Below are 14,599 nucleotides of genomic sequence, written 5' to 3'. Positions count from 1 at the left end.
TCACAGCGTTCACCTCTTTCATCTGCTTTGAAAGTTGCACAGTCTCTCAGTGTGGGGATGCCTTTCATCAAAGAGCGGAGAGGACGGCGATTTGTTGTCCTGCGTGAGAGTTTTTGGACTCTGTGTGACCTCGCTGACGAGTGATTGGACAGTGCTGGACGCCTGTCACTGCTGACGTGTGAGCTCACACATGCAAATCTCTAAAAACACAGAAACTTTAAAGGTGCAAAATACAATAGGAATATACTTTGTGTGTATTTAATGCATTTTTTTCTGTTGCTACGAGTCAAACTTCGCAGTAGATAAATAAAACTACTCTCATGTTTTCTGGGTACTTCAAATTCTGTGAATGACGTAGCCCAGATATGAACATGGATTTTGTTTTAAAGCTCAGGATTTTATATTCCATCACTTTCTGAATTGTCAGAGAAGAACTGAAAATGCTTTCCTGCCTCTGTCAGCTCCAGTTTTCACGACGGAGCATCAAAACAAATCACAGCTGACATTACTGTGATTTAAATATTGAGTGGGCTGGTTTCTTAATAATAGATGTGACAGAAACAAAGGAAAATTCTCACAGCCTTATATTTATTATTGACTTAATGGCTTTTTCTGATGTGACATACTTACTGAATACTGTTGATTCGAGCAGAACTTAAAGGAGTGAATCATCTTTAAACGGCTCGTCTGATGTGTGTAATCCCTCCGATTTCTGCTGCGTGCAGGTCGGACCTGCATATAATTTAATAACTTATATCATCAGTAATTATCGTACTGCTGGGAAGTACTGAAGAAGTGACACAATAATTCAAGGAAACATCAGCCGACTGGTTTTCCATCATACTTTTACACTTTGGCCAGTTAAACTAATGAAGCAGCGTCCTTTATGGTATTAAAAAGTCTTACATTTAATTTGGTGAACCCTTCGGAAACCCTGTGCGAGTGCAGAAAGAGCCTCTTTTAATGCTTTCAGCACCATTCATTCGATCGCATGCACCTCTGCAACAGATCTAAAAAATCTGGACAGATAAACCGGCACAATGCAAAGAAAGCAGGACTTCGTCGTAGCACTGATCGTGGTCAGAAGCTCCACCGACCACCTTTAACTGCATGTGAGGAAACAGCTGAAGCAGACAAACCAGCGAAGGCAGAGCGAGTTTTTGGTACCTCTGCTGCGTTGAGGTGGATGAATCGAGGCTTCCTCCTCTGACGGATTTCCTCATTTATGCTTGTTGAAAGCTCCAGAAAGACTCTTTTAGTGACTGACCGGTGATGTTTCATGATACATGATGTGAAAACTGCATTACAGCAGCAGAGAAAATACCTCAACGAGATGACAAATGACCAGCTGTGACATGAGGAAAGCTGCCTGTTAGAGGCTGAAAGTTAATGTCCCTTTAAAGTTTGCATTAAATATTCTGTAAAAAGGCAGTTCTGTAAAAAAGGAGGAAGCTTTCAGCCCTTTAACTAGTATTAAGTATCAATACTGGAGACACTGTGATACCGTACAGTACTTTTTAGATGTTTTACTGTGGCACAAAGACAGTTCAATTGATAAAGGGAGTTTCTTCTGTCTGCTATTTGTGTTTGAGGACATTCTGACCTGAGAGGTAATTCAATCAGCGCTGCCTCCTTTCTGTTTTCCCGGGTGAATTTGTTAAGTCAGGAAAATGTCTTCTTTAGTCAAATATTGGCTTTAGAGAATGAAACCAAGTACCTGGAGAGACGCACCGGACGAGCCGCCGTCCTCCGCTCGCCTCCTCCTCCTGGGCGGCGTCCCAGCGTTGCAGGAGTTCGAGTCACACTCGGGCGGATCTGCGGGACCGAGCTCGTCCCGCAGCCCCCGCCGGCGCTGACGCTGCCGGCTCCTCAGGCTGGAAATTGCCATAATGTGTCCTGCAGTGGTCGGCTGCACAGGCCTCTATCAGGAGCTCCATCTGTGCCGAGCCCACACACACACACACACACACACACACACACACACACACACACACACACACACACACACACACACACACACACACACACACACACACACACACACACACACACACACAATGCATTACACCTCACACTGGCTGATGGTGCATAGACAAGTAAACTCAAAGCACTCACTTATCAGACAGCACGCACAACCAGTGACAAAAGTAAGTGTACAGAGGACGTATGCGATAGCTGAGCTTCTCTTTCCTGACCCGAGCACATCAATCTGCTGCCTCCTCTCCTCTGGTTTCCAGCAGATGTTTGGTTCCCTGGCTGCACTGATTTGCTCTCATTCAGCTACAAGAGCATCAGCGAGGTCCAGCACTGATGTGGGAGATGAGGTCTGGCTCACAGTTGGCATCCCAGCTCATCCCAAAGGTGCATGATGGGATAGAGATCAGGGCTCCGGGCATGTGAGTTAACACCAGAACCGGCTGTGTGCAGGAAACAGGAAAGGGATAAACAAACTGTCTTAAAGCTGGATGGAGGAGGCCAGAATCATGGAACACGACGGCTAATAAGCTACGCTAACTCTCCCCATTATCGACTCTCTGCTTTGCTCTGTCAGGTCAGGTTTTTGCAAAATTGAACTCAAAGAGAAACTCATGCAGATTTACTTTGATCCCAAAGATACAGAGATATCTCCTTTATGGCTCCAGTCACATTAAATGAAATTAGTTACAGTACTTGTGCAATTTTCTTGCTTTATAAGACGCTGATGCACAATAAAACGCCAAATCCCCGTCCTTAACCCTGCAAGTGAGACAGCCCTGAAGTGAGCATCAGCCGTCCAGACTGCAGCCTCAGTCAAGGACGGACTGTTCCCCGTCCTTCTCGCCTGTGCGGTTCACATTAAACCTATATGAAAAATGGGCTGCAGTTTAGGTTAATTGATGAGGTCTGGATGAACACACACGCGCGCGCGCACACACACACAGTCACACACGCAGGCTGCAGTGAAGAAGCTGCTGTTGGCCTTTAGTTTGAGCCGCTGCCTGACTGCTTTAGCTGTTCAATGCATTCTGGAGGAGATGTTGACTCCCATCCAAAGTCTTGATGTGTGGGTGAGGAAATCAGCGCACCAACTGTATGCAAATGTCTGCTCAGCACGCTGCCCACAGCCAGGACTCATGTTTGTACTGTAACGCTTATGCTGCTGCAAAAAAAATCCCACGGCTGAAACATATTGAGATGAATCGACTGCTCCGTAACCGCCGTCGCTTTTATTCACTGACGAAATGTCTTCATCACAAATTAAGAACGAGGATATTAAGATCAGTTTCATACTTTAGAGTGCAAGCGAGTGACAAGCAATTAGCATAAATTCAACATGTGCAATACCTGCGTCGCCGCACAATGTGTCTATCTGTCATTTGAAATGACTGAACGTCCGCTGGAGCATAGTGGAATTCATTAGAAATATGACGCCACAAATCGCACGGACGGACTCCAAATGGAGCTGCTCGCTGCTGCCACATCTGAAAGAGAGGAAATGTGCTCCTGTCAGTTTCCTATCTGATGAAGGAAAGATGGATGAAGACGTTTGGGAAATAAAAGATGGTGTGTTGGAGAAGAGATGAGCGGCGGCTTTAATTCGGATGGATTCCAATCTGTTAAAATGTGAGGAAACGGGGGCGCTGGCGACGGTCCAGGCATTATTTTTACTGCTGCCACAGAGTTTCAGTCATTTTATATGTCTGCTTGGAGCCCAGTTAGGATGGCTCAAATGCCTGCCAGCAGATTTAAATGAAAATTTATTTGAATGTGCAGCAAACAGCCAAAGACCAGTTTATTATTATCACTGCGTCCGAATGTCCAACCTCTGGACTCGCACACTCGGCCCGTCAAGGCTTCAAGGGCACCGGGCTGCAGGGGGGTGAAATGTGCAATGAAAAGGGAATTAAATCCTCAATCAGCGCCATGGATATAACCAATGCTGAGACCTATAATCCATCTCCGAGTCATTTTCTGATTGGTTCTGAACAGAATTCACATCGGCAATTTGGCGAGCCCCAAATTAATGTCTGCATCGCACACGTCGTGGTTCTGTGTCGTAAAGTGCAGCGTTAAAATCCAGCGTCAGCCAGCTGAGGTATTATTGAGCCCTGCACGTCTCAGGTGGCTGCCGTGCACCTGCCGGATGTGAACACCTGTCCTCTAATGAACCGGCGCGCTCGTGTGTTTTATGGACAGTTGCATCATCGTCTCGCTGACATTTCACCGCCTCGAACCAGCTCAGGGTTTGCAGGTTATCAACGTCTTCCTGCATGCTGCTCACAGCCCACCTCCCCCTGTGCTTTCAGGTGGTTTATTATGTGGAGCTGGGTGGAGCTGTGTGTGTGTGTGTGTGTGTGTGTGTGTGTGTGTGTGTGTGTGTGTGTGTGACAGGGTGTATTTCTATGTGTGTGTCTTTGTGTGTACTTCTGGCTGTGGTGGTTATTTTTAACTTCTGTCTGCTAGGACGAGTGCACTTTCTCCTTGGCTGATTGTGTGTGGAGGCCCTGAGGGAGTGTGTGTGTGTGTGTGTGTGTGTGTGTGTGTGTGTGTGTGTGTGTGTGTGTGTGTGTGTGTGTGCATGCGTGTGTGTGTGTGTGTGTGTGTTTGGTTGCTCCCAGTAGACCACAGGCATGTTGGGGTGGTGGAAGCCGCCACTCGGTCACTCTGCATCATCACTAAATCATACGTCCTTCCCTGCTCCCCTGATGACGCCACACAAACACCACTCAGAGTCACGCCTTTACAAATATAGACCAGATGGAGTCTGAACCAGAAACGCTTCCCCTCATCTGGATTCCAGCGGAGCCGGCCTGTTCAGGACGCTTGTTTACAGCTGCTGCGGACCTTTCAGGACGGTGCTTTGTTGAGCTTCTTTGCGGGCGTGAGAGAAAATGGGTCACAAGCTCAGCTCAGCTCAGATGAACCCATAAATCATGTTGTGAAGCTGCTGCTTTGGATGCTCCTCGAGCTCCTCGTTCCACTGTAAATCCATGACGCGTCCTGGTCTTCACGTTCAGAGGGGAACGACGCGACATCGTTACCTCAGATGATCGCCTGAGCTAACGAGGCTCTGCAGAGCTCACAGGTTCAGAGGGGAAAGTCTTCTGGTTTTCTTGGTCGTCTGTGATGTTAAACTTGACTATCGGTGGCACAAAACAGACAATGTGAATACACAAACATGGGCTATTGTGATGGTCACCCTTTACTAATTCCTAGCATTTTTGCACCAATCAGCCAGTTAATCAAGAAAATAAACAACAGATCAATTAATAAATAATGAAAATGCTGATTTTCACTTGAATTGCGCCAATTTTTCTTGCATAATCATCTTTTTTTTCTTTAAAACGTCATTGATGAGGAGCATTACCTGTAAATATGGCTCATTTTGAATGAAATCAATGTTTCGTTCAGTGTATAATTTAACTTCTGGGGTACAAAGTTGACTAATTAACTAATTAAAGCACAAAATTAACCCGTTTTAGACATTCTGTGTACAAGAACATGCTCCCTCCCCCTGTTTCTATGCGTTTTTGCACTCATTGTGGAGCTTTATTGTAATCCTCGACAGAAAATGAGGAGGAAACGAGCGATGAGGTGGTGGAAGGCAAAGACTGAGGGGAAAAAGGAGAGAAATTACCGTCTGAAAAGTATGAAGAATTGATGTGAAGTGGAAGAGGAGAAGCTTTTCAGTCAGACGGGGAGAAGGAGGGCTGGAGAGAGCGACTGGGTGTATGGGAATATCGAGCCACAAAGCATTTATGTCAGATCAAAGCTAATCCTTATCTTTGGGAGAAGGATTCAGTAATACCCTGGGCTGTCTCACCCCCTCAAGGACAGGTTTCTCTCCTCTTCCTGTGCTCAGACTCCTCTCTCCTCGCTTCTCCATAAACCTGCCAGGATTTTCCTGCGCTTTGCCTCGACTTTGGCTCGGTAACGGTGTGGAGAAAGTAGGTCAGCCGGGGAGCGAGGAGGCAGGAGGAGTGGAGGGTCTGGCCTCCGGACCTGGCGGGGGAGGGAGTGTTTTGCCCGTGGGGCAGGTGGTGCTGCTGCTGAGGGCGAAGGAAGGAGATGAGCGTGAGGCTGAAGAGGTGATTGGGTTTTTGTGTCCTATTTAAATTCAGGAGATCCCTGATGCTGGTTCTTAGAGTTACCAATTCAATACCAGTAACAACTTTTTCCCAAATTCAGAATCTGTAACCGCACTGTGTGAAACTCAATGGGATCTTTTTATGTAAGTCACATGAGACCAGGAGGTGCTGGAACTGACTGACTACTCAGATCAGTGTGTGGAGGCTAAACGAAAGCTAAACAGAATCAGTAATGTTTGAAAAGTAGAGGGTCTTAGAACTTAGAGCTGCTTCTTTACTCTGAAAGAAGTCCGTCGAGTTGGTGCTAGAAGGCTCCCAGGCAGGTATTCTGGTCAGGGCAACCTGGAGGAAACCCCTGGGCAGACCCAGAACAGGCTGCAGGGCTTATGTGTCCCGTGTGGGCTGGGAATACCTTATGATCCCCCAGGAGGAGCTGGGGGATGTGGGTAAGGACAAGGGCGCCTGGGCTGACTTGGTAAGTGTGCCGCAGTGACGTCCTGGACCTCAGTATTGGTGGATCAATCGATCAGATGCTTTTAAGCATTTGATAAGCAGAATCTGTGTGGGATTTCAATTTGATAAAACGCTCTGGAATCCTAAAGCCGGTCGTGTTGCAGTTATTTATGACCGCCCAAGGTCGAATGCGATCGTCTCTGCTCCAAATGAGCCAAACTGACGGACTGCAGACTGAACAAACTGCTCCGAGCGTACCTGCTGTGAACACAGTCTTATCTGTCACTGCCACGTCGTGTCCTCACAGGGCGCTATGAGCAGTTTAATTGCCTGCGATCTTGTTTTTGATAAAGCACTGAGACGTACAGTGTTGCAGGGCAGTCAGTGGTCACCTTTTTCCATTTCCTCCACCTCTCCCCCTCCATCTGTCTCACTCTTCACTCCAGCTGTCTACCCACAGTCCTGCCCGGAGGGACAGCGGCTCTGTGGAGATGGCAGCGCAGAGAAAGGGGAGGAAAAATCTTACCGTCTTCCCTCCTCAGCAGTTTTCACACTCGAGGATTTGGGCGAAATATAAAAAGAAAACGTCGGCAGGGCCCTGTTTGGTATTCATTGTTTCCTTGGTGCTATTTTGACAGGGTTTAATCATCTGTAAAAGTAAACTATCACAGCTTCCGCATGGATTAACATGGTAGACGTGATTATGCAAGAGGAGTAGGAGGAGGAAGAAATTGTTTATGGAGTCTGTGGCCCGAAGGAGACAGTTAAAAGAATTAGCCATACTTAACACAGAAACTGAGGTGAAGGGTCTCATGAACTCGCCCCTGCTGCAGTCAGCTGGAGGCAGAGTGTGTGACGCGTGATGCACATAATAATGACTCCATCATCCATGATGCATTATTTGACCACTGCGTCTCCTTCAGTCGAGGCCGTGCTCCCTGCTGTGAGATCAGTCGCCTGTAAAGTGTTTCTCTTTCTGAATGTTTGGGATGTTCGGCATCATTTACGAGCGTTTGAAGGACCGTAACACCGTGCCGGCTTTGTTGACTCGGTCAGATTTAGGATCGTGGATTGGGTTAAAATCGAGGCTAATAAGGCCATGTGCGTCTTTTTCTTTGCAAAGCTGTGACGTCACAAAGATGTGATTGGTCGTGCAACAGCATTGCAATCCATCCTTTCTGATGTAGTTTGAACGTTGGTTTTTGTGTGCTTGTTTTTGAGTAACAGTAGATGTACGTCACGCTGCACAGACCAGATCGAAGTCAGAGCCAGGAACAGTGTCGAGAGTCTGGTAAATTTTCAAAATAAAACCCCCTGTGCAGACTCCCAGTTGTATATCAACGATAAACCCAATTAAAAAAGCCTGTTTACCTGTGTTAGAAGCACAAATATCACGGAATAATGACCAAATCAACAAAAGCTGCACAAGTCAATAAAATCAGGCAGGGAAAGCGCTCTGCCGCTGAAAGGCGCCCGGTGGGGTTTGCAGCCACGTGGAGGACGGATCAAAAGTAGTGATGAGGGTTGTGCTGGATTAGAGAGGATTAATGTCTGTTTAGAGAGAAACCACGTGATGATGTTTAGGTGGCGTTCTTAGAGGCAGAATTACTAATTTGCAAACAGCAAACCTGATGCAGTAACTGATATTTGGAATAAGAAACGTGCAGTTCACGGTGTATTGAAATAACGAGCGTTTAGGATAAATGCAGGCTCATTACTGGCGTTGAACCGGTTGCACCTCAATTTTGAAAAAGCTGTGATTCTGACCAGAGGGTAGATGTGAAAATCATTATAGAGAGAAAGGTTCAGATTTTTCTTGTATGACTTCAAATGTTGCCCTTTCTGACGTTAACGTCAGCGTTCACATCAAAGCTCAGTTTCTCATAAGTACCAAGGTCCTCACAGCGCTTCCTGTTGCTGCCCTCATTGTCTTAACAACGCTCTCTCTTCTCTTTTGTTGCAGATGAATGACCATGCTGCCATCAAAGAGCTGTGAGATCACAGTGAAGTCGCGGCCGATGGTGGAACATCAAGCGTCAGAGCCGGTTGTGCTTTCTTAGCTTCCCTTGGAGTTGCGCATCGTCTCTGTAAGACTTACTTCCTCTAAAATAATTGCTGTTGTCTGCCTGAGAACTTAAAAAGGGACCACCTACCGATCTTTAAAAAATGGAGACTCTTTCCCAGGATTCAATTCTGGAGTGCCAGATCTGCTTTAACTACTACAGCCCCCGCCGGAGGCCCAAACTCCTGGATTGCCGACACACTTGCTGCTCGGTGTGTTTGACCCAGATGCGCAGCAGCCAGAAGGAGATCCGCTGTCCCTGGTGCCGTGGCGTCACCAAGCTCCCACCAGGCCTATCCGTCTCCCAGCTCCCGGATGACCCAGACATCATCACCGTCATCGCCATTCCTCACGCCTCTGAGCACACACCCGTCTTCATCCGCCTCCCCAGCAACGGATGCTACATGCTGCCCCTGCCGGTCGCCAAGGAGCGGGCGCTCGGCCTGCCGGGGGAGCTGGGATGTCGCTTCCTGCCTGGCAGCCAGCAGAAGGGGGTGACGGTGGTGACCGTACCCGAGCAGCAGCCTCTGGGCCTGGGTATGGCTCTGGAGGGTGTCGGGATGGGGCTGGAGGCAGGCGAGGGCGAGAGGAGGGTTACTGGCCCGGTGGGAGGAGGGAAGGGCTCCACGTGGTCCGGCGTGTGCACGGTGATCCTGGTGGCGTGCGTGCTGCTCTTCCTTCTGGGCATCGTGCTGCACAACATGTCCTGCATCTCCAAACGCTTCACTGTCATCTCCTGCGGCTGAGGGTGGGGGGAGGCTGCTCGGACTGCCGTGGACCCCCTGGATTCCCCCCAGCAGCCCTGCCTCTCCTCAGGACGGGACTCTGCTCAGGAGAGGGGACTAAACTCACATCATGGGCATTTAAGGAAACTACAGAGCAATGTAGAGAGAAACCGATGAAGAGGAGAACAGGGAGGAGATCCACAGACGGTCTGCCATTGTGTCCCTTTTGTTTTTTTATTTGGGAGATTGAAATTAAAATGGAAATACAGATACAAACCTTGACTTTCCTCCTGTCCAACAGCCCTTTTCCTCTCCTCCCATTCTTTCCAAAAGAATGTTTTGGGAATTATTCCAGAAATCTTGTTTGCCTGCTGATTTGTTTTTGGCCAGCTGATATGTTTTTTGGCTGAGGGCCGATTTGACACTCACACTCCCAGTCGTTGGATTGCCCGTTTAGTCTGCGGTTTGTAGAAACACATCAGTTATCATAGTGTTGTTTAGCTGAGTGTCGGTTCCAAGTGCGGCGTCTCCAGCTGGTGCTGCAGCACAAAGAGTTCGGACTTGGCTGCTCTCCGTTCTCTGATGCTGCAGGAATTAACTGTGCAGGATCCACGTCTGGCCCCGTTTGAATCATGTGGGAAACTCAAAATCAACATAGCCTTTATTTTATTTTTTATGTTTTTCTTTCACACAACGTGTTCCTGCTCAGAGCAGACTGATGCTGTGATGGCTCCATGTGGTTAGCAAAAGCGTCGTTGTCAAAAAAAAAAAGAAGAAAAAACATGGATTGTATTGTTTATTCATGCCAGAATATTACAGGCCTAAACTAAAAACACAAAGTTTGGATTAGTGATGAAAGAATTAGTCAAGAGATTGGGCAGTCAGTAAATGATTCATTCATGACATTTATTAAGCAAAAATGACCAACATTCGTTGTTTGTCAGCCTCTCAGATGTGAGGATTTGCTGTTGTTTTCTGTTGTATGTCATTATAAATTCAGTATCATTGTGTTTTGGATGGACAACACAGCTAATTTGCAGATGTCACATGGGCTGTCAGAACTTGGAATGGTCACTATTTTCTGACAATTTCTGTACTGAACCATTAATCCTTTCACTAGCTGCCGGCCTGTTTGAACATGGTGGGACACTTTGTGCAGCCTAAAAGGGATGCTAGCAAGCAAAAATTAACAGGGTATCTGATAAACAAAACAGAATAAAACTTTAAAAGGTTGACATTTTGGGAAATATTTGCTTCCTGTCCGAGAGTTAGATCAATACCACTCTCATTTCTGTGCATTATGTCGGCTACAGTTCAAGAGCCAGGTGGTGATTAGCTTAGCCTAGCATAAACTGGTAGCAGGGGGAAACGGCTAGCTTGGTTCTCACATGTTAAAAAGCTTGGAACTTTGTCAGTGCCTCTAAAGCCATCTTATTAACACGTTATATCTTCGTGTATGCACTTGTTTAATCTCTACACAGACAGAAATGTAATGCTAGGTGCTACATGCTACATGAGTTATAGCACACACCGTCACTACTCATAAAACCACTGCTTTACATTTTCTTTTGTACGGGTTATACAAACAACATGTTACAGCCTTTTACAAGTGCTGGCAGTGTTTGAAGGCGTGTTTTTGACCTTTGAGCTAGGCTAGCTGTTTCCCCCTGCTTCCAGGTGGTTTTACAGAGAGCTACATGTGCTACATGCTACGTGAGTTAGTTACAACTCCCTGTAAAACTCAGACTTGACGTTTTTACATTACTGGTCTTTGTATAAACAAGATAAAACATGTTATTTTATGAGCTTAAGATGTGTCTTTGTAGACATATTTTTTAAGGCTAGCCATTTCCCTCTGCTACCAGTCATTAAGCTAGGCTAATAGCCACATCCTGGCTCTAGCTCTGTGTATGAGACCGCTATCGATCTTCTGTAACTCTTGGCACGAAAGCTCATAAACATAATGTCAAACCATTTCTTCAATGGAAAATTGGACATTTACGGTAGCATCCTAGTTCTTTCCCTTTTCTGTTTTCCCACGGATGCTTTGCGTATTATCTCTCATCGATTATTTAGCTGTCCCTCCCCTTTTCACCTTGACCCGCAGACCACCATCGTCCTCCAAAGATGGACTCTCCAGCTTTGACCACCGGCAGCCCACGCACCATCGACTCCCTTCATCTTAATACCTTCCTTGATTTAGAAAACTGGTAGATATGGGCTCAGCAGTGCGATGGTGTGTGTTTAGCCTGTGTGTGTCTGTGTGTGTGTGTGTGTGTGTGTGTGTGTGTGTGTGTGTGTGTGTGTGTGTGTGTGTGTGTGTGTGTGTGTGTGTGTGTGTGTGTGTGTGTGTGTGTGTGATGGGTCAGTAACAGGTCACGAGTGGGCGGGTGCTGCAAGGTTCCAGTTAATGACGGCCGCATCGATTTATCTGCTTTTGAATATCTCGCATCCGCAGAGATGGATGTTTCTCTTTCTTTTCACTTTTATATGTTGAGGCGAGCGATTTGTCTGTTTACTGTGTCGTTCGAGCGCTGGAGTGTACAGTACACACAAACAGGGCGGACTCTTTTGTACAGCAGCCTCGTCATGTACAGAACGATTGTAATTTCCTCACTTTTTTCTGATAACCTTTTTTTTTCTTGACATGAATTTTGCTCAGCACACTTCAGAGCACTCAGAGTTATTATGACACACCAGTGACACAACGTAAGGAAAGAAAGTGTGGCCATTTTGGTATTTAGTATATAAAGGGTTATGTACTGTACCAAGATGTTATATATAAATATGTATATGCAGCTGTTCTGGTAAAAATAATTGCTTATTTACAACATGTCCATGATCCAGCCACTAAAGGTTTAAAAAGGTGACTTTTTCCTCATGAATTACAGGAATTTTTCCATTCAGCATGAATTTACCGCCTTAAATCAGAGTCTACTTCCTTTAAAAATGAGCAGAACTCTTTCTCTTTTTTTAGAGTTATTTTCATTTGGCATCTCATATCAGCATGATTTCACCACCTGTCACCAAAACAAAGTCTGAGATTTCTTCCCACTTCAACAGAAATAGACTTTAAATTGGACTTAAGTAGATTAAATCGCAGTGTTCAGGCTACGACAGGGCAGCTGTGTTTTGCAGCGAGAGTCGGAGTGAAGTTCAGCTGAGCTGGTCCACGATGGACCAGCAGCTGGTTGCAGCTCCTGCTGTTGCTATGAGACTGTAGTGAAAGCGCTTACCAAGTGTGACGCTCCTCCGCTGAAAGGTGAAATATTTTTAGCGCCGAGCACCCGAAGCTCCGCGGTCTCTGAAAAACTTGCTAATTTCTTTCTCCGCGCTTGAGGTCGAGGTGGTTTTCTTCGCCACCCAAGAAAACTTGAGATGGAGAAAATGCCAGTTGAAATAAAAAGTGCATGAACAATGTTTGGGAAATGTCGATGAAGGCTGCGACATGTCGGTGTTATGAGTACATTACTACAACTTTATAATGGGGCAGACTTTAAAAGATGTAAATAAGGGTTTTATTATCAGTTACTGAATAATTTTTAATGCTGTATAAAACAGAAATGAATCATTTATAGGAACATTAACAATAAAAAAAATACTGTTTCTCCTCCTCCACCATGTTTTCTTATCAAACTCTTGAACTCCACCTGGCAGCCCAGACGTAGCCATCAATGTATCACAGATCAATAAAGCATTAATAACAAACTGCCTTATTAGTAGTGCTGGGAAAGCTATGATTTTAGTATGATTTTCCACAGTTTTTCAGCATGAAAGAATAGAAGAAGAAGGTGGAATTAAAGCATCGTATGAATACTGCAAAACAACATTTATGACAAATTTTTATTGGAACGCATTCGATGCGGTTTCTATTGATTCTAATCAGACTAACAGGGTTTCTAAAAAGAGTTTCCAGGACTATCTGCACAGCTAGACACCACCACGTGTGAAAGGAAGTGCCAAGATATGCGTTTTATTACCATGGGTGACCTCTGATGCTCCGTCTGCGCAGCTATTCTGGGGTCCTCAGCTCACGTTTGTACAGTTTTTAGCACCTTGGCACAGAACGTGATCGGCTCTGTTCAACAAACGTTAGCTTGTTAGCTTCATAGCCGATCACCCTGTCATCGCTCTTATTTTAACCACATTTTCACAGTTTAATCTAAGCCCACACCTCAGTAATATTCAAAATTTCTGGTGCTTTAGCTGGTTTTTGATTACAGAGCCTCGATATCGGCTGAGGAACCAGCTTCACCGGGTCACCGTTGTGGTAAAGATGGAACCCAAACGCTGTCGTTAGCCTTATTTAACTTAAAACAAGGAAGAAAAGTGGCGTTCCTTTGTGATTGAATAGGAAATTAAGAATGAAGCGTCACCAAAATAACTGGTTTCAATGGAGATTTCTTGCAGGAAACATAAACTCAGACCGGGACTAACAGCGCTAACATGCTCTGATTATCCACACTGTATTCATGATAAATGAACCTGTCATTGGTCCTTTCCCTCTGCCGATCCATCATGAACGAGGCACTTGGTGTGATGTAACGGGAGCCACTGTACATTGCTGATAGATGAGATTATTGATCTGAAGGTGGTAAAAGCCCATCATTATTTACATGCAAACACTGTAAAATGCTGTCATGCACAAAGCCAAGGATATTCACAAGGTCATACAGATGCACACCAGCCGCTTTTGGTTATAGCTGTTTGTATTTTTCCTGTTAAATTAAGCATCCTCCAATAAAAGCTCACTGGAGGAGAGGCAGAATATTCTCCATCCATTTGTTCCTCTTCATCGTTTCACTCACATTTGCCTTTGATTTGAGAGAATATCCTTCCTGTCAATCTCCTTCCTGTCTTTTTTTTTTTTCAAATTAAAACTGCCCTGTGCAACATTTTTACAGAAACTTAAAGAGGACGACTAGAGAAGCGTAGAGAGGAGGCTTGTCATTTCTGTGCCTGTGTGTTTGTAAAATGCCGTGAAGTTCCTGTCGTAGTTTCCTGCTCGCGTCAGGGTGACGACGCGAGCAGCAGCTGTCTTTGGTGAACTATTAAAGCAAACGCTCTGAATCTGAACAACAAGGACTCCCGCAGTCTTCATTGTGAAATTAAATGTTTTGGATTGTGAACCTTTTTCAGCTTTAACAGAAATGTCCATTAGTGGAGAAATACTGCTTGGAAAACACAGATGGTCCCCTCTTAAATGCTTCTTTCTTCGACTCCACACAGAAATAAAACAGCTTATTCCGTGTAGCTTTATTTATTGAAGTCCCATATTTCATGGCTGAGTG

The 14,599-nt window shown here is 45.6% G+C and overlaps 1 protein-coding gene across 1 annotated transcript in view; it reads left to right on the top strand.

Annotated features, from left to right (window-relative positions):
• Window positions 1–10,068, top strand: part of rnf152 (ring finger protein 152) — a 41,735-nt gene extending 31,667 nt beyond the window's left edge. Inside the window, exon 2 of the mRNA XM_070986091.1 lies at window positions 8,485–10,068. Coding sequence (XP_070842192.1) covers window positions 8,688–9,329 — 642 coding nt within the window. The 5' untranslated portion in view covers window positions 8,485–8,687 and the 3' untranslated portion in view covers window positions 9,330–10,068. The remainder of the gene's footprint in view (window positions 1–8,484) is intronic.
• The last annotated feature ends 4,531 nt before the right edge of the window (window positions 10,069–14,599 follow it).

This window comes from Chaetodon trifascialis, chromosome 18 (assembly GCF_039877785.1).
Source record: "Chaetodon trifascialis isolate fChaTrf1 chromosome 18, fChaTrf1.hap1, whole genome shotgun sequence".
Classification (NCBI taxonomy): domain Eukaryota; kingdom Metazoa; phylum Chordata; class Actinopteri; order Chaetodontiformes; family Chaetodontidae; genus Chaetodon; species Chaetodon trifascialis.
Note: the sequence above shows the minus strand (reverse complement) of the source record. Positions and strands in the feature narration are given on the sequence as shown.